Source organism: Cnephaeus nilssonii (assembly GCF_951640355.1).
Source record: "Cnephaeus nilssonii genome assembly, chromosome: X".
NCBI classification, from domain to species: Eukaryota; Metazoa; Chordata; class Mammalia; order Chiroptera; family Vespertilionidae; genus Cnephaeus; species Cnephaeus nilssonii.
In genome coordinates, this window is record NC_137071.1 from 10,379,180 (window position 1) to 10,397,330 (window position 18,151).

An 18,151-nucleotide genomic window follows, 5' to 3' on the forward strand; every position below is an offset into this window, starting at 1 on the left:
ACAGGTCCACTTGGCTATGGAGGAAACACGGGTGAATGCAATGGAGCCAAGAGCAAGCCAAGAGCACAAGAGAGAACTCCTTTGTTTAGGTTTAGGAGATTATGTATTACCACATTTTCAAATGCTTACAATGGCCACACCCATTCTGGCCAGTGATCTCTGTTCCCAGGTGTGACCAATACACAATACTTTTCCTAGCCACCCCAATTTAACTGTGCATCATTCATCTCCCCTTTGTTGGACCCCTGCCCCCAGTGATCTGCAGGGAATAGGCCAGTGGTTCCTTGGGGATTACAGAGTTGTAGCTTCCTGGTTAAGCTGCCCAGATGACCGGCCTATAGTGTCTGGCCATCCCTTTGCTCCTTTCCTGTCTATCTGTATAAAAGGCTAATATGCTAAGTGTCCATCCAACCAGTCACTATGAAGCACACTGACCACCAGGGGGCAGACGCTCAATGCAGGAGCTTCCATGGTGCTCACTGGCCATTTACAGAGAAACAGCACTGTGGACCTGACACCCACAAAGCAACACTCGGCTTCCCCCAAGTGGGACACAGGCCCCGCCACCACCTCGGAGTGACACTCGACCAAATCACAGCCAACGCTGCCAAGATCCCATGGCACAATATGCGACCCACAGCCCAGCCCAGCCCAGAAACAGTGGCTGTGGGCGCTGGGTAATGACGTCACGTAGCACCGCCTGGCTTCCTCTCCCTAGAGACTAGCCTCCTTGGAATTTCTTCAGCCCAGGAACATGACTTGCTTTATAGCCAGGTGCAAACATTTTACACTTTAACCAAATGTCTGTGAAGCATTTTCCCAGTGCCTCATCTCATTTGATCCTCACAGAACTCCTGGAGTAGGTAGATAGGAGACTTGGTAGAATCCTGCTTTCTTTTCATTAGCTGGAAAACGGAGATTTAGAAAGCTTAGAAATTTGACCTGACTGAAAAGAAGTAAGAAATGGTAGACCTTGAAAATGACTTCAGGTTTTCTCACTGCCCAGAATATAGTCAAACACTGCCACAGTTAAATATTTTACCCTTTGTTCTCCCTGTGTGATCTACAATAATAATCTGCTTCATGTTGATATTTACTACTGTGTACCTGAAAGAGAAGTTGGGGTGCTTCACTGGGCTGGAAAAAGTTTAAATCAGAAAGCAGGTCTAATTAAGCAAGTTCATTCTATATCTATAAAAGGCTAAGTTGATTTGCGCATGCATGATACATATAAATTTCTCGCTGACGCCAATCGCACGCGTGTGTTTTGATCTGTCATTGTCGATCATGAATTTGGTTGACACTTCTATTATAGAGAAAGGGCAAATAGTGATATTAAAATATTTCTTCTAATTTCCTTTCAATTTGCACGGATTCGTGTACTGGGCCACTAGTTTTTAATAACTAGCTAATTATAGTGGTATCACTACCAGTTTATATTTCCTCTAACAATAGATGAGATGGGTTTCTTTTACCAAATATACATCGTAAAGATATTATTGAAGGAGACGAATAAAGAGACTCAGTTTTTTGGTCTAATTGATATGAGAGAAAATGTTAGTCATATATTTATTCTTGAGACCATTATCTCATACCCAGATACAAATCATGAACCCACCCAAGTATTTGTTGAGAATCTGCTGCTTTCTCAGGCCTAGGCTGGACATCACTGCCTCTAGTGTCAGTTTTGAATACCTAGGACAGCAATTGTGTGTATGAAAGGAATTGTTGGAATATGAGTAGAATATGAGATACTGAGCTTCAAGTGGGAGGAACTTTTTGTTTTCTCTGCCAGGTGTTGAACTATAACAGCAGTTCTCAAAGTGTGGTCCCTAGGTCAGCAGCATCAGCATTACTTGTGATAAATGAGTATTACCTGGCCCTACCCTGAACTACCGAATCCGAAACCTCAGGGGTGGGCCCAGTAATTCATGTTTTAATATTTTAACTATCAAAGTTCTGCTATATGATCAAGTTTGAGAAGCACTGAGCTATAAAAATGCAGCAAATTCAAAAGAGGTACAGCTTGGTTGGGTAAAGGGAGAGGAACTAACTCATTCTGGTTTGCCTGGGACTGTCCCAATTTTAGCACTGAAATGCCACATCCCAGGAGCCCCTTCAGTCCTGGGCAAACAGAGTGGTTAGTCACCCTGGGAAAGAAGAGGAGGTTCTCTTTGTTGCAGCCCAAAGGTAACTATGGCAGAAAAAGAATAGAAGGGACAGAAGAGAAGGTTTCAGGATGGAAGGCAGGTTTTAGAAGCTGCTTCCTGCTTGTCAGTTCTAGGCTGATAGATGTGGTGGCAGGAGGTTACCTGCAGGAAGCCAGCAGATGGCTAAGGCATCTTGCTGAATCCCTTGATATGAGTCACAGCTGTTAGAACTGGATACTTTCTGGAAAGGAGAAGGTTGGTATTCACCAAACTACTGCAAGATGCTAAATGGAAAAAAAAAAGCCACTATTAATCTTAGAGTGATGATAATGAAACCCCCATATAGCAAAAAAACATAACCAAAAGTGCTTTGTAATTGCAGAGATTTTCATGTCCCAACTGATGGACCCCTAGATTCTAGAAGAATGGTATCCAGTTTATCTGATTGCAGGAACTAATCCTGAATAAGATGTAATACTCATTCTTTCTTAGAGTGAGCATTAATCCTCGATATTCCAAGGCAGGTGCAATTAAAGCTATTTTTGTCTTTTTGTACAGTCATAATTTTTAAGTCATGTAAAGTCTCATTTTTGAAAGAATAGTCTGCAAAATTATAATAAAAATAGCTAATTGTATGTTACAAGCATGATGTCGAGGAGTGGTTAAGAAAGGAGAATGAGACAGGAGGGCTGATTTACATACATAAGCAGTTCCCTGTTTTTACTAGACCAATAATTCTGAAAATTTTGCACATTAGACTTGCCTGGGGAGCTTTTAAAACATACTGATGCTCAGAACTCCATCCTAGAAATTGTGGCTTAATAGGTCTGGGCATAGGTAACCACTGTGATCACTTTCACATGTATTTTACAGATCTTTTATGTGCACTTACATGCATACAGGGTGGAGCAAAGGTAGGTTTACAGCTGTTCATATGGCCGATAATATAATAATGAATAAATAATACAGGAATAAATTCACATACTCACAACTGTAAACCTACCTTTGCCCCACCTGTATATTCATACTGATAGGATATTTATTTAAAATATATAAATAGTATTTATATATATATGTGCCTTGCTTTATTCCAACAATATGTCTTGGATTTTTTTCCATACTAGACTATTGAGCCCTGTGTCTTTCTTTTCATTTGCTGCATAGCAATCCATAATATGGTTATACATAATTGTCATTCCCCTCCTGATGGACATTTATTTTGTTGTACACTTTTCTCAATTACAGCAACACAGCAATGTGCAGGCTTAGCCGTGACTCCACAGTGCACGTGACCCAGTGATTGGGCAGTGGTTCTTGAAGTGTGGTCCCTGGACCAGCAGCATCAGCATCATGAGGGAGTTTGTTAGAGATACAAATTCTTATCTTCCTCTCTGGACCTACTGACTCAGAAATTCTGAGGGTGGGGTCCAGCAATATGCATATAGATATGTAAGATGTGTGTGTGTACATATACAATCAGTTCTGCTATAATGTGACATGTGTTCCTAAACATCACTATGCAGCGCAAAATTATTCAATAAAATCCACAAGGCTTATGGGAAAAAAGGGTTAGGGACACAACAATCAAAAACTTTGTCAGCAACACACAAAAAAAAGTTAGGAGCCTAATAAAAATAATAGCACAGTTTTGCACATGTTAAATGGGTAAATACATAAATGCTGCAGTAAGTATGGCACTTTCCCTAGAAAAGACCTGAAGTTTGCTTGTGCAAGTGGGCCCTGGAGGGCTTGCAGCTTGTGAGTTATTGTGTAGTGGTAGAAGGAGGGTTATCTGAAATTGGAAGGACAGTTTTAATATGAGATGTGGGTGGGTGAGGCTTCTAACACACACAGTGAATGGAGGTAGCTGGTCCATGTTGGGATGTGTGCATTTTGTGTCTTCCTATGCAGTTCATTTGGGTGCAGTTTTCTGCCTTCATCTAACATTTCTCGTGAAGGAAATAGCACATAAGCAGATGTGAAATTGGAGATATGCCCCAGTTTTCCCCCTAATATATCAGTCATGTTGGAACAAATTTGCCTTTTCAGTACAAGTGTTACAGCAGAACTATGTGCATTTATATGTGCTACACATAAAAGGACCCCATACATGACTGAGTGCTATTTTTTCACTTATCTTCTTTACTTAATAACATCTCTTCATGCTTTGTCTATAGCAGGGGTGGGGAACCTTTTTTCTGCCAAGGGCCATTTCGATATTTATAACATCCTTAACAGGCCATACAAAATGATCAACTTAAAAATTAGCCTGCTCTATTTGGTCAGACATTTCATTAATTCACCCCTAATGCCTTCGCAGGGCCAGACCAAATGATTTCTCGGGGCCTTATATGGCCCGAGGGCTGGATGTTCCCACCCCTTGCTCTATAGTTACTAATTTTTAAAAAATATATTTTACTGATTTTTTTTACAGAGAGGAAGAGAGAGGGAGAGAGAGTTAGAAACATCGATGAGAGAGAAACATCGATCAGCTGCCTCCTGCACAACCCCTACTGGGGATGTACCCGCAACCAAGGTACATGCCCTTGACTGGAATCGAACCTGGGACCCTTGAGTCTGCCGGCCGACGCTCTATCCACTGAGCCAAACCAGTCAGGGCGATATAGTTACTAATTTTTAAAATGGTATTTAAAGCATTAAGAGATCACTAAATTGCTCTTCAAATGCTTGCAACAATTTACACTCCCACCAGCACACTTCCTACACCTGGCCAATATTGCCTATTATTAAATTTATTAATTTGTGTCAACCCAATAGTTAAATTTCTCTTTCATCTCCCTCCCTCTTTCATATTCATATACATATATGTGTGTACACATTTACATTGCGAGGAATGCCTTCCACAAATACACTGATAGAAAAAGGAGTGGGTTTAAAAGTGTGAAACAGGTGGTGAGGCAGTGCTGAAATGGGGAAGAAAGGAAATGCAATGGAGATGCAAGAAAACATAAGAAAAGCCCATTAAAAGGGGCGAGAAAAAGAATTCCCTTTCCTTTTATTTAATTACTAGAGGCCTGATGCACGAAATTCATGCAAGAGTAGGCCTTCACAGCCCCGGCTTTGTCCGGAAGGTCGTCTGGAAGGTCATCCGAATGGTCGTTCTGCTGTTCGGCCATTTGGTTGATTTGCATATTATGCTGTTATTATTATAGATTTTTTACTTCTACCTTTGCTAAATACAACTTACCCACTTATGAGATAAGATATTGAGTTGGCCCTGTTGGGATTCAATCTATCACTCTTGCCAGTCGACATCTCCAAAAATGCAGCTTAAACTGTTAATCCATTCACTTCAGCAAAACAGCTCTAAGGGCATCAGATTCTTCTGTTGATCAGTATTGGGTTCCATGGCCCCCACAAGCTGGAAAGATACAGCTGATCAGGGGAGTGTGATGGCCACCGCCTGTGAGTCTGGGGCCTCTATCTAACAGCTAAAGTGGCAAAATGGAGGCTCATGCAGTGTTAGATGTTTTCCTGCAAAGAGATTTGCAGTGAACATAAATGCTTCCAGCTGGGCACATTTCCAAGCAGGAAAACCAGAATGATTTAATAATTAAATCACATTCGCTTATGGTCATTGTTCTTATTAGGAAATAGCATTGCTTTGGTCATATATTGTGTGAGATGGAATTTGCTTATAAACACTGTGGTTTGTACATATGGAAATCAGAATGAGTTACTAAAAGTATTCACCAGCAGAGAGGATGGACTATTGATATAAAGATGTAAAAGATATGAAAGGAAATGTAGAGATTATGAAGATTAATATGATGTTACCCTTCAAAGTCAGAAAGCAACAGGAAGAGGGAGAACTGCTAGCTGGGACCATCTCTGTTTTGCAATTAGGGTTTTACACCTTGAAATCTCAAACTATGACATTATTAAGAAGATATAAAGACTATACATACCTACAAGTTACATAGAATTAACATTTCATTTCTAAATTAAGAACTTGAGCCCAGCCAGCTTGGATCAGTGGTTGAGTATTGACCTTTGAACTAGGAGGTTACGGTTCAATTCCTGGTCAGGGCACATGCCCAGGTTGCGGGCTCCATCCTCAGTGGAGGGTGTGCAAGAGGCAGCCGATCAATGATTCCCTCTCATCATTGATGTTTCTATCTCTCTCTTTCTCCCTTCCTCTCTGAAATAAATAAAAAAAAATATTTTTTAAAAAAGGACTTGATTTCCTACCTTCATTTCTCACAGTTTTCTGCCATAGAGGGGAGGTAGCAAGAATGTTGAAGAGGGACAGAGAGAAGAGAAAGCATTTTATCTTATAAAAGAGTTTTCAGTCTCAAGGGGCTTTGAACAGTGGCTCTGGAGCAAGCAAGGACATTGAAGGCGGCATCTCTCTTTCTCTTTTTGTTACTATTCTTTGTATTCCCAGTTGTGATGACTTGTAAGTGCAGCTCCTGGGATCAACTTGGGGTGCTAAATTTAGTAGTGAGCTGCAACGGCAAAGCAAAGCATTTCTCCCACTCATCTGCACCTGGAGCCAGCTACATAATTTGCAGGGCCCAGTGCAAAATAAAAATATGGGCGCCCCCTGTTCAGAAAGCAGGAAAAAGTACCGTTAAAGGTGCTAAAATATAAAACTTTATCCTGCCTTCTGTGGCCTCTTGTTCTCCAGACTTGTCATTTTTTTTTACTTGCTATTTAGTGCTGTTGTGAGGAAAATTAAAATTTTAAATCTTCAGCATAATTTTACTGTTCATCTTTATATTGTGCAATGCCAGTTTTAAATGCAAATATAAGAACTTTTAACTTGTATGTGGAATCACCTAAATTATTCAATTTGTATTTTGTAGCTGGTACATGCATATGTATTTTGTTCTTACCAGAACACTGCACAAAACTAACTCAGCTGTTTTTATTTCACTTTTTAATACACGCACATTCTATCTACTCTACCTTTCGTTTACTGATGAGTAAGAAAGGACTGAAAGGAAAAGAAACTGTGGGCCACCTTATCTTTCCCTTTCCTTCTATGCCATCATTTTTTGGTGTATGTGGTTGGCTAATATAGTAAGAAAGAGCATGACAGGTTACCTTAATCATTTTTGTTTCTGAGAATGCCATTACTGCCTTTTGGTGATCAAAGCACATTCTGGTTCTAATGGAAAGAGCCCTCTTGGAGTTGTCAGAGCCCCCACCTACTCAGTCCTGGATGTAGCATGCTTACCTTATACTTACTTTGCGTCTTGCTGAATTCCCACACATTTTGGGTCTACAGGAGTTCTGTGCTCCTGGGGAGTATCATGAATACTTAATGCAAGTGAGGCATCTAGGAACCATGGGCCCGCAAATCATGCATGGCTCCTTTGCTCACACACATATTTCCTTGTCCCCTTGGATGCCCCTTATAAAATCAAATTCAAAGATAAAATTATTAAGAGTTTCAAGACAGTGACAGCAGAGCATTAAACCAAGTTTAGGGTCCTTCTGCATGGGAGGGCCTGTATGACTGCACAGGGTGAGTGTCCATAAAGGTGATCCTTCATGTATTAGGGGAAGCTGCTGGATAGCTGGAAGTCTCCTGCACACTCTGAGTATGAAGGACTCTAGTTCATAGCAGGCTAGACATGCAAATAGCATATGCATGCAAAATAGTTTCTTTGAAATTGATGTAATGGGGAAACTCCATACTGTTTCCCATAGTGGTTGTACCAGTCTGCATTCCCACCAGCAGTGTACTAGGGTTTCTTTTTCTCTACACCCTCACCAGCACTTGTCATTTGTTGATTTGTTGATGATAGTCATTCTGACAGGTGTGAGATGATACCTCATTGTCATTTTGATTTGCATCTCTCTGATGATTAGTGACATTGAACATTTTTTCATATGTCTCTTGGCCATCTGTATGTCCTCTTTGGAGAAGTGTCTATTCAGGTCTTTTGCCCATTTTTAAATTGGATTGTTTGTCTTCCTTTTGTTAAGTTGTATGAGTACTGTATATATTTTGGAAATTAACCTCTTATCAGATGTATCATTGCCACATATGTTCTCCCATACAGTGGGCTCCCTTTTCATTTTGATGATAGTTTCTTTTGCTATGCAGAAGCATCTCTTACCCTTTGAGATAGCATGGAGGGACCTGGAGAGTATTATGCTAAGAAAAATAAGCCAGTCAGAGAAAGACAAGTATCACATGATCTCACTCATATGTGGAATCTAATGAACAAAATATACTGATGAACAAAAATAGATCCAGAGACATAGAAGCATCAAACAGACTCTCAAACCTCAGAGGGAAGGCAGGGGAGGGTAGGTAGGTGGGAAGAGATCAACCAATGAACTTGTATACATATATGTATAACCTACGGACAATAGGGGGTGAAGGCCTGGGGTGGAAGGCGGGGGCCAGCTGGGAGAGGTCAATGGGGGGAAAAGGGGACATATGTAATACTTTCAGTAATGAAGATTTAAAAAATAAATAAATAACCCAATGAGCAAAATAGATCCTGAGACATAGGAGCATGGAAAGACTGTCTCAGAGGAAAGGCAGAGGGTTGGTGGGTGAGTGGGTGGGGAGAGATTAACCAAAGAACTCATGCATATATATAATAACCCATGGACACAGATAATAGTGTGGTGAAGGCCAGAGGCAGGGAGTGGGTGAAAGGTGGAGGGGGGTCACTAGGGAAAAAAAGGGGACATCTGTAATACTTTTACCAATACAGATAAATTAAAAAAATAAATCATATGAAAATGATGAAAGAGAAATTGATATAATGTACTTATTTCAAATTCAGTTGAATTAATATCATCTTAGAGACAAGACAGTTGGATCTCCTAGAGCAGTGGTCGGCAAACTCATTAGTCAACAGAGCCAAATATCAACAGTACAACGATTGAAATTTCTTTTGAGAGCCAAATTTTTTAAACTTAAACTTCTTCTAACGCCACTTCTTCAAAATAGATTCGCCCAGGCCGTGGTATTTTGTGGAAGAGCCACACTCAAGGGGCCAAAGAGCCGCATGTGGCTCGCGAGCCGCAGTTTGCCGACCACGGTCTTAGAGGGTTCCCAGCTCCCTGAGGAGTACCTTTCATATGGGCCTTTGAAACTTCAAGGCTAAAGCTGGAACCAGGTACTTATCATCAAATCAATCTCTGTATCCCTTACACTTTGTTTGTCTTTCTCCCAGGATTTCCAGCAGGAGAGCTCCAGAAGCCTTTCTTTTGGGGAACAGAATATCCTCGGTAAGTAAATGAGTAAAGAAACCAGTTATTGACAAATAAGAACATGCTGCTTTGGCAGAACACAGAAGTTTAAAAAAACAAAAAACAAAGTCAGTAGTTGTTCAACAAAAAGAGGACATGGAACCTGGCATGGGCTGGACCCACTCTCACCATTTTAGGTATTTGTTTTCTGATTCTTGTTACCAGGGCATGTGTCTGGACAGAAAAGCCAACTAATATACAGGTAGTTGTAATTTTTATGCATTTATTCACTTATGCATTGACTCATACTACTAATATTTGGAGCTTGAAGGATTGCTGGCATTTGAGTTGATGGTGATGGATCTAAAACCATCCAGCCCTGGCCGGTGTGACTCATTGGTTAGAGCTTCAGCCCGAGTATTACAGGATTGCTGGTTCGATTCCCGGTCAAGGGCACACACCTTGGTTGCAGGTTCCATTCTAGGCCCTGGTTGGAGTGCATGTGGGAGGCAACCAATTGATATGTGATGTTTCTCTCTCTCCCTCCTTCCACTCTCTCTAAAAAGCAATGGAGAGAATATCCTCGGGTGAAGATTAACAAACAAACCATATTCCAGATAGAAGAAACAATGTGAGAAAAGGAAAGAAATGTGTTGACAGACTAGCAAAGAGTTTAGTTTGACTGTTTTAAGTGGTATATGAAGGGAAGCAATGGAAAAGAATTCAAGAAAAGAAGGTTGATGTTTGATATGGAGGGCTCTGAATGCCGGGTAAAGAGCCTGGGCATTAATAGCCAATAGAAAATATTGAAGTTTTTGAGCAAGTAAAGATAATCAGATTTGTCTTTAGAAATATAATCTGGGTAGCTATACAATAGTTTAAAAATTGACAGTGTCTGGAGTTATGTATATCAGTTTAAAGGTCATTAATACCAACAGATTGTAGACTTAAGTAATGCAGAATTTCTATACATAGTGGGAATTCTGATAATAATCATTGTCAATAACATCACCACTTTTATTATGTGATTTTCCTTGCTTTAGTGCACAGAAAATTTAGTCTTGATTTTAGAAGTCCAGTCTCTTGTATTTTGGTTTGTATAAATGGCAATTTAAATATGATTAAATATGGTGTCAGTGTTTTGATTTGGGCTTCCCCAGAAGCACACCCTATGACAAGGATTCAACTGCACATAGTTCTTTTGGGAGGTGACACCAGGAAACACCAGCAGTAGAGTGGGGAAAAGAGACAAGGAGGGAAGGAAGCCAAAAAATTGTGTTGTAAGAGTTTTCTATGGCTGCCATAATGAATTACCACAAACTTGGTGGCTTAAAACAATATAAATTTATTTGCTTATAGTTCTGTAGGTTAGAAGTCTAACCTGGGTCTCTGGGCTAAAGACAAGGTATGGGCAGGGCTGCATTCCTTCCTGAAAGCTCTGGGGAAGAATCTATTTCCTTGACTTTTCTAGCTTTTAGAGGTGGTCCACATTCTTTGGCTCATGGCCCTCTTCCTCCATCTTTGAAATTTGCGAAGTTGCATCTTTTTGACCATTCATACGTAGTCACATCTTCTTCCCACTGTCTTCTTTAATCCACGATAGTGTCCCTATTTTAAGCTCAGCTGATAAACAGTGTTAATTACCCCTTGCCATGTAATAGCATATTCACAGGTTCTGGGGGTTAGCATGTGAACATCTTTTGGGGGCCACTATTCTGCCTATGACACATCTGTTACAAAGCCAGTTATCACTGTGGACAACTAGGGCTCAGTCCTGCTGCAGAGCTGTAGAATATGCTTCAATGTGATCCTGTCTCAAGGGCAAGGGAGCTGGAGTATTTATCCTACAACTCACCTTCCATCATTGCTTGAGGGCTTCCACCAGGTGTATTAACTTCTGGCATTCCCCAGCCTAGGCCAAGAGGGCTTTGGTGGCCGGGAAAAGTCTGCAAGCAACTATAGACTGTCCCCGACTTATGATGGTTCAACTTAAGATTTTTCTACTTTACAATGGTGCAAAAGCAATATGCATTTGGTGGAAATTTTGACCTTTTCCCGGGCTAGCGTTATGTGGTGTGATACTCGTGATGTTGGACTGCAGTAGTGAGCTGCAGCTCCCAGTCAGCCAAGTGATCATGAAGCTGAATAACTGATACTCTGCAGTGTAGTCATTGTGTCAGATGATTTTGCCCAACTGTAGACTAATGTAATTGTCCTGAGCACAGTTAAGGTAAGCTAAGCTATGATGTTCCGTAGGTTAGGTGTATTAAATGCATTTTCAACTTAAGTTACTTTCCACTTACAATGGGTTTATTGGGATGTAACCCTATTGCAAATGGAGGAGCACCTGTAGTTTCAGGTGCTGCCAGTTGAAAGTTGGATTGTTGTGCTTAGAAATGGTGAGTGCCGAGTGGACAGGAGCAGGCAACAGTAAAGCCTATGGTAGGAAAGCAAAGTTGTTAGCATAAATGAAAATGAAAGTGGTTCGTATCGCCCAAATCCATTAACATCATCCCAGGCCTCAGCTGCATAGTTTTCATTAGTGTTCAGATATTTGGAATGAATTTTCCCTATTGTTAAGATTAGAAAAAAAATATATTTATATAAAACTAGGGGCCCGGTGCACGAAATTCGTGAACTGGGGAGGAGTCCCTCAGCCCAGCCTGCCCCCTGTCACATACTGGGAGCCATCAGGGGATGTCCTATGAATGGCTTAAGCCCACTCCCCATTGGGAGTGTACCTAAGCCGCAGTCTGGCCTCCCTTTGCTTGAGGCGACTGGGCTGATCAGGGGAAAGCGCCTGCCCCATCACCCCTCTGCTGCAGCCACTGCCAGTCACCACAGCCGCCCAGGTATTTTCATCACCACAGACCCCAGTCCCTTCACCATGAAAAAATGACAACTTTCTTTAAGCATTTTCAAGATGTGTCTTTCATAGAATATGACATTTCTTTATTTTTCTTTTTATCCTCACCTGAGGATATGTTTCCATTGATCTTTTCCCCTTCCCTCTGATCCCAAGCTCAGCCCCTTCCCAAGTCAAATGCCTCCTCCCCAGGTTTAGGCTTGGGAAGGGGTCCCCCCCGACCTCCGATCTCAGGCTCTGCCCCTTCTTAAGCCTAAAGCCTCCAACCCAGGCTTTAGGCTTGGGAAGGGGTTCCTCCCAACACCTCCCCAAGCCTAAAGCCTCTGCCCCAGGCTTTAGGCTTGGGGTTCCCCCCACCCCAGAACCTCTGATCACTGGCTCAGCCCCTCAGAACCTCCGATCACAGGCTCAGCTTGGGAAGGGGCTCCCCCCAGCACTTCCCCAAGCCTAAAGCTTCCATCCCAGGGTTTATGCTTGGGAAGGGGTCCCTCCCCACCCCCTGCACCTCCGATAATAGGCTCAGCCCCTTCCCTAGCCTAAAGCCTCCATCCCAGGTTTAGGCTTGGGAAGGGATCTTCCTCCCCACCCCCCGCCCGGAACCTCCGATCGCAGTCTCCGCCCCTTCCCAAGCCTAAAGCCTCTGCCCCAGGTTTAGGCTTGGGAAGTGGTTCTCCCACCCTCACCCCCCACCCCTCCCATCGCAGGCTCGGCCCCTTCCCACGCTTAAAGCCTCCACCTCAGGCTTTAGGATTGGGAAGGGGACCCCCATCTCTCCGATCGCAGGCTCGGCCCCTTCCCAAGACTAAAGCCTCTGCCTGATGGCCGGCTGGGAATGACCTGGGTGCCGAGGAGGTTCCCCGGACCCAGGTATGTATGCAAATTAACCGCCATCTTGGTTGGGTTAATTTGCATACTCACCCTGATTTGCTGGTGGGCGTGGCTTGGGCATAGCAAAGGTGCGGTCAGTTTGCATATTACTCTTTTATTAGGTAGGATTAGAGGTTTAGGCTAAATATTCTTTAAGTTCCCTTCAAACTAAAAAAGTTCTAGAATTCTTTGAATCTGCTCATCACTAGCAATTTAACTGATCTTCTGTTATTGTGGTTATATACCTGGAGACTTGGAAATAGTCTGGTTCAGTTTTGAAGTTATTGATTTTATGAAATTGTTTATTGGGTCTGTGAGATGATTTTTTAATATAAGAATTAAAATAATAGGAACTTAGGACATAATAATAGTATTTATTAGTTCAGCCTTATGCTGAGCCATATTTGAGACTTCAGTGAAAGAGAGATTTGCATTTTTTCCCTAAAACAGTGATGGGCAACCTTTTGAGCTTGGTGTGTCAAACTTCGCCAAAAAACTGAGCATAACTCGGGTAGTGTGTCACTTTGAGGAAAAAACTAACTCCAAGACTCTAGTTGCAAATGTTTCATCCTCAGGAGCAGCAAATGTTTCATCCTTGGCATGCGGCCACGTGTCATCAGAAATGGCTACGCATGTCAGTGCTGACACACATGTCATAGGTTCGCCATCACTGCCCTAAAGAGTTCTGTGTCTGCACTGAAACCATCCCTCCTCTATTAAGATCAGCATTGGAAATATGGAGATGCTGGACACGTGGGAATCAAAGTCCAGTGAGATGGATTCCCATACATGCATCTGTTCTGGACAGATAGCCTTCAGAACCAGCTAGTGCTTATCCTTTCTGCCCACACTGGTCAGCTTAGCCCTCCCCTGAGTGTTGGGTATAATGATGGGGGCATTGGTAGGCTAAATTGTTTCCAGAGGAGAGAATCAGGATTGTAAATGGCCTAAGACAACATATTCCAAAGTGTGTGTTCCATGAAGTAGTAATAGAGGTAAGTCATCCTCCCCTTCCCTTTGTTTTGGAGAACCACAATACTTAGCAGCATAAAAATTCCTAAGAAACTCTGTAAGACGGAGACTCACTTATTTATTTATTTTTATTTTTTGTTAATCCTCATCCGAGGATATTTTTCCATTGATTTTTAGGGAGAGTGGAAAAGTGAGGGAAAGACAGAGAAACATTGATGTGAGAGAAACACATCGATTGGTTGTCTCCTGCATGAGCCCCAACCAGAGCCCAGGCCTGGGAGGAGCCTGCAACCAAGGTATGTGACCTTGACTGGAATTGAACCTGGGACCCCCTCCCCCCCAGTCCTCAGGCAGATGAGAAAGAAACTTATTTAAATGTGTTTAACCTAGAGGTTCCTAAAATCCCTCTTTTTCTATGTTTTGGGAAATGTTGGTGTAGGTTCATGACTGAAGAAAAATAGTTGAAAGAACTTGAGAAGAGAGCATTTGAGGAAGAACCTCATAACTTCATATTTTTTGAAAGAAAGTTAAGATGGCAGAATGATTTACTATATTTGGGGGGGATGTCAGAGGGTGTTCAGCGAGAGATTGAACTAGACCAATGGATATACTAGTAAGACATAGGAAAGAGATTCCATTTTAACAATAGGGAGACCTGTTTTATTTTATTTTTATTTTTTATAAATATATTTTTTTATTGATTTCAGAGAGGAAGGGAAAGGGAGAGAGAGATAGAAACATCAATGATGAGAGAGAATCATTGATCAGCTGCCTCCTGCATGCCCTCCAACTGGGGATCGAGCCTGAAACCCCTGCATATGCCCTTGACCAGAATCGAACCTGGGACCCTTCAGTCCTCAGGCCGAGGCTCTATCCACTGAGCCAAAGCGGCCAGGGCGAGATCTGTTTTATTTACAACCACTGATGAGAGAATGGGCCACCTCAGAAGGGGGCGAGCTCCTGGTGATTGAAAGTGCCCAAGGAGAAGTCTTAGGACCTTTTGAACTGTGTTTTTTTTTTTGTAGAGGGGTGGGGGGCCCTGCTTCAGCTAAGGAGTAGAACTAGATGACCTTAGACACTTCTAACTCTGAGATTTTTATGAATTTACATTTCAGGCATAGAGTAGCCCTTACTTGATGACCGCTTGAGATAATGGTTGCTCCAGACAGCAGTATGATTGATTCCCTGTTGACAGCAAATCCTGTGCATTTGTTAAGTCCATTGGGTAGTAAGAACAAAAGAGAAACTGAGTAGGTGGAAACATTTCATCTTTCCCATTTTATTTTTGGAAGGCTAGATTTTTCTCTGCAGGAGTCTTCTTTTTCTGGCCAGCCAGTCGTATTGTTAAAAGGCATAGTTTTACTTATTTGTTTATTTATTTATTTATTTTTACTATATGCTAATTTAAATAATGTCCATTGATAACGTGGAATATGTGAATTTAGTATTATGAACCATTATCATTGTAAGGCTTAGTCATGTAAAATTACTTCTTTGTCTCTTGTCCAAAGGATTGCAATTATTTGGCCGAGAATCAGAACTTACAATGATTCAATCATTTTCTGAATTCTCTATTACCCTTTGCAAGTAGGAAGCTTATTGGAGCAGTCTCTCTGAAGGGATATTTATTGTAGAACAGTTCCGGTAAATGTCCATTGTTCATCTCTTAAATTCAACAGCACTGACCAAGGCTTGTAGAGAATCGAATATGATTGTCAGGGCTGAGAGGTCTGGAAAAACGAAATGTTACAGGCTGCACAGTGATAGCTACTGCTGCAAAAATTAGCACTATGTAAAATTACAAGTTTGTCCCACACTGCTATGATAGCTCTATGATTGAAATGCATAATTTCACTCTTACTTCTTTAATGAAGGTTTGCAGTGATGGGAGAACAGTAGGAAGCATTTTTTCAAATGCAAATTACCTTGCAGGAAAGAAATAACAAAGGAAAGAATTGCCACCAAGGGGAAAAATTAAATCTTGCAGCACTTCCTTGGGTATAGTTGAGACAAACAATTAGCATGTTAAGGATTATTATGTCCTGTAATAACATGTTGCTTCAAAAATTCTCGTTCCTTCCACTTACTGGTCCTGTCTATTTGCCGGGTTACTTTGATGTTGCATGTCAGGAAGCAACTGTGAAATACTGGTATTTTTAGCATAATTGCAAATCTCAGGAAGTATCCTCATAACAAGGATTTTAAGTTGTTTATAATCCTTATCCATACATTAAATAACTAAAATAAGGTACATATCAATCTGTCACTTGCATGAAACGGTAACGTTAATCTATTAGTTAAATCGTTGTTACTTTCATACTGTGTACTAGGTACAGAGAATTTAGCAGCAATCAATAGATAAGGGTTTGACCTTCATAGAACTTAAAGCTGAGAGAGAAGATCCCAGACACACATGAGTGGAAGCCCCCTTATTGAATACTTCATATATCATTAACATGCTTGTTTCAGTTATATTGCCATGTAACAAAGCACCACTGAACAACCACTACTGGCACATGAAGCCACAGTTCGGGCAAGATTCAGCCGAGATGCTTGTCTCTGTTCTGTGTGGTGTTTGTTGGCTGGCAACTTGACTGGGACCAGGGGATCTAAGATGACTGCTCACATGTCTGCTGTCCCAGTTGGGCTGCCTTGAAAGGCTGGGGCCTAGCTACGTCTCTTCCTTTAGAAGTCTGACAACTTTTGGTGTCTCTTGCTTGCTTCACTTGGCCTCTTTGTGTCCAGCTGATTAGTCTACCTTCTTTACATGGAAGTTGACTGCCAAGGCAGGACATTTTCAAGCATTAAGGCCTGTCAAAGCCTAGGTCCAGAAGCCACATCCGGCCCCTTCTGTGCCTTCTGTTGAGCATAGCAAATCTGGAGGCCTATCCAGATTTAAGGGAAAGGAAGTCGTTGCCTCTTGATGGGAGGAGGTGGCACATGCATTCAGGCTGTGTGGAATTGTCAGTGGTCACCCTTGTAGGTAATCTACCACATGCATCTTCAGAGGTGAAGAGAAATGATAAGATGGCTTTTCCAAATCTGGTTAAGGCTTCACAGTCTTTGTCATTCAGTTGTGAGCGTGTCTGTCACAAAAGCAGAGAAACGTGACTACCTTGACAGCAGGCTGATCCCTTTTAATCTCTGCTCTATTCCTTTTTTATGACTACATTTGAAAAACAATTTAACTTCTAAGTCTGTAGCGATTTTTCAACAGGTTCTCAGATAAAAAATAAATGGTATGTTGACTGACGGGATCTTTTCAAACCCTGCTACTGCTTTGGGTGTTTATAAATATGAACTACAGCTAGAGCTGATATAGAATAATAAAAATCTTAGGGCTGGAAGGGACTTTAGAAATCATTTCTTTCACACTCCTAATTTTATAGCATAGGAAAAATAAGGCCCATATATGGTCATAATGATAATGTTAGAATTTATATATTCTTTGTCCATTTTAATGAGAAGGGCACATTTAGATTTTTTTTTACAATTTTGTGATTATTATTAACATGGGTACTAGAAAACAAATTATCTTTGCTTTTCATTGAAAAAAAAAAGGATTATGCTCTTAGATTCATGCTTGTAATTTTCTCCAAATTATATATTTATGTTGTAGATCTCTGAGTTATGGTGCTATAGGAGTAATTGTCGGACACGAATTTACACATGGATTTGATAATAATGGTAAGTACTGGTTCATTGTATAAGCTGCTGCTTTTATGATAATGTTGACTATGTGGATGGTAATTGTCGCTATTATTTTTGCATAGTGGCATCATCATAGATTGACGATTATCCAATATAGTATGATTGCTGATTGAAAACTTTTCCCCATGTCTTGCAGAGATAGCTTGCAATAAATAAATAATTGTTCCCATTGCAATGGGATAGAATGATGAAAAAATGACTTTGTCATTTCAATGAAGTTAGTTGTGCATTTAGATCACAATTGTTGTAGCTGCCACAATAATTATAGGAATTCCTTTATAGCTTCTTCCCTTTGTCATTTCTTTATTCACCATCTTGAGATGCTCTCCCTGGAGGTGTGAGCTCTGCTCTGAGGATGATTATACATGCTGCCAAATGAGGACTCAGTGAGTTAGGAATCTGG

At 41.2% G+C, this 18,151-nt stretch overlaps 1 protein-coding gene across 2 annotated transcripts in view; it reads left to right on the plus strand.

Annotated features, from left to right (window-relative positions):
- Positions 1-18,151, plus strand: part of PHEX (phosphate regulating endopeptidase X-linked) — a gene marked incomplete at both ends in the record, with an annotated part of 195,990 nt that overhangs the window by 160,433 nt on the left and 17,406 nt on the right. For both annotated transcript variants that reach the window (XM_079764383.1, XM_079764384.1), the window contains 2 exons: positions 9,317-9,371; positions 17,657-17,728. In XM_079764383.1, coding sequence (XP_079620509.1) covers positions 9,317-9,371; positions 17,657-17,728 — 127 coding nt within the window. The remainder of the gene's footprint in view (positions 1-9,316; positions 9,372-17,656; positions 17,729-18,151) is intronic.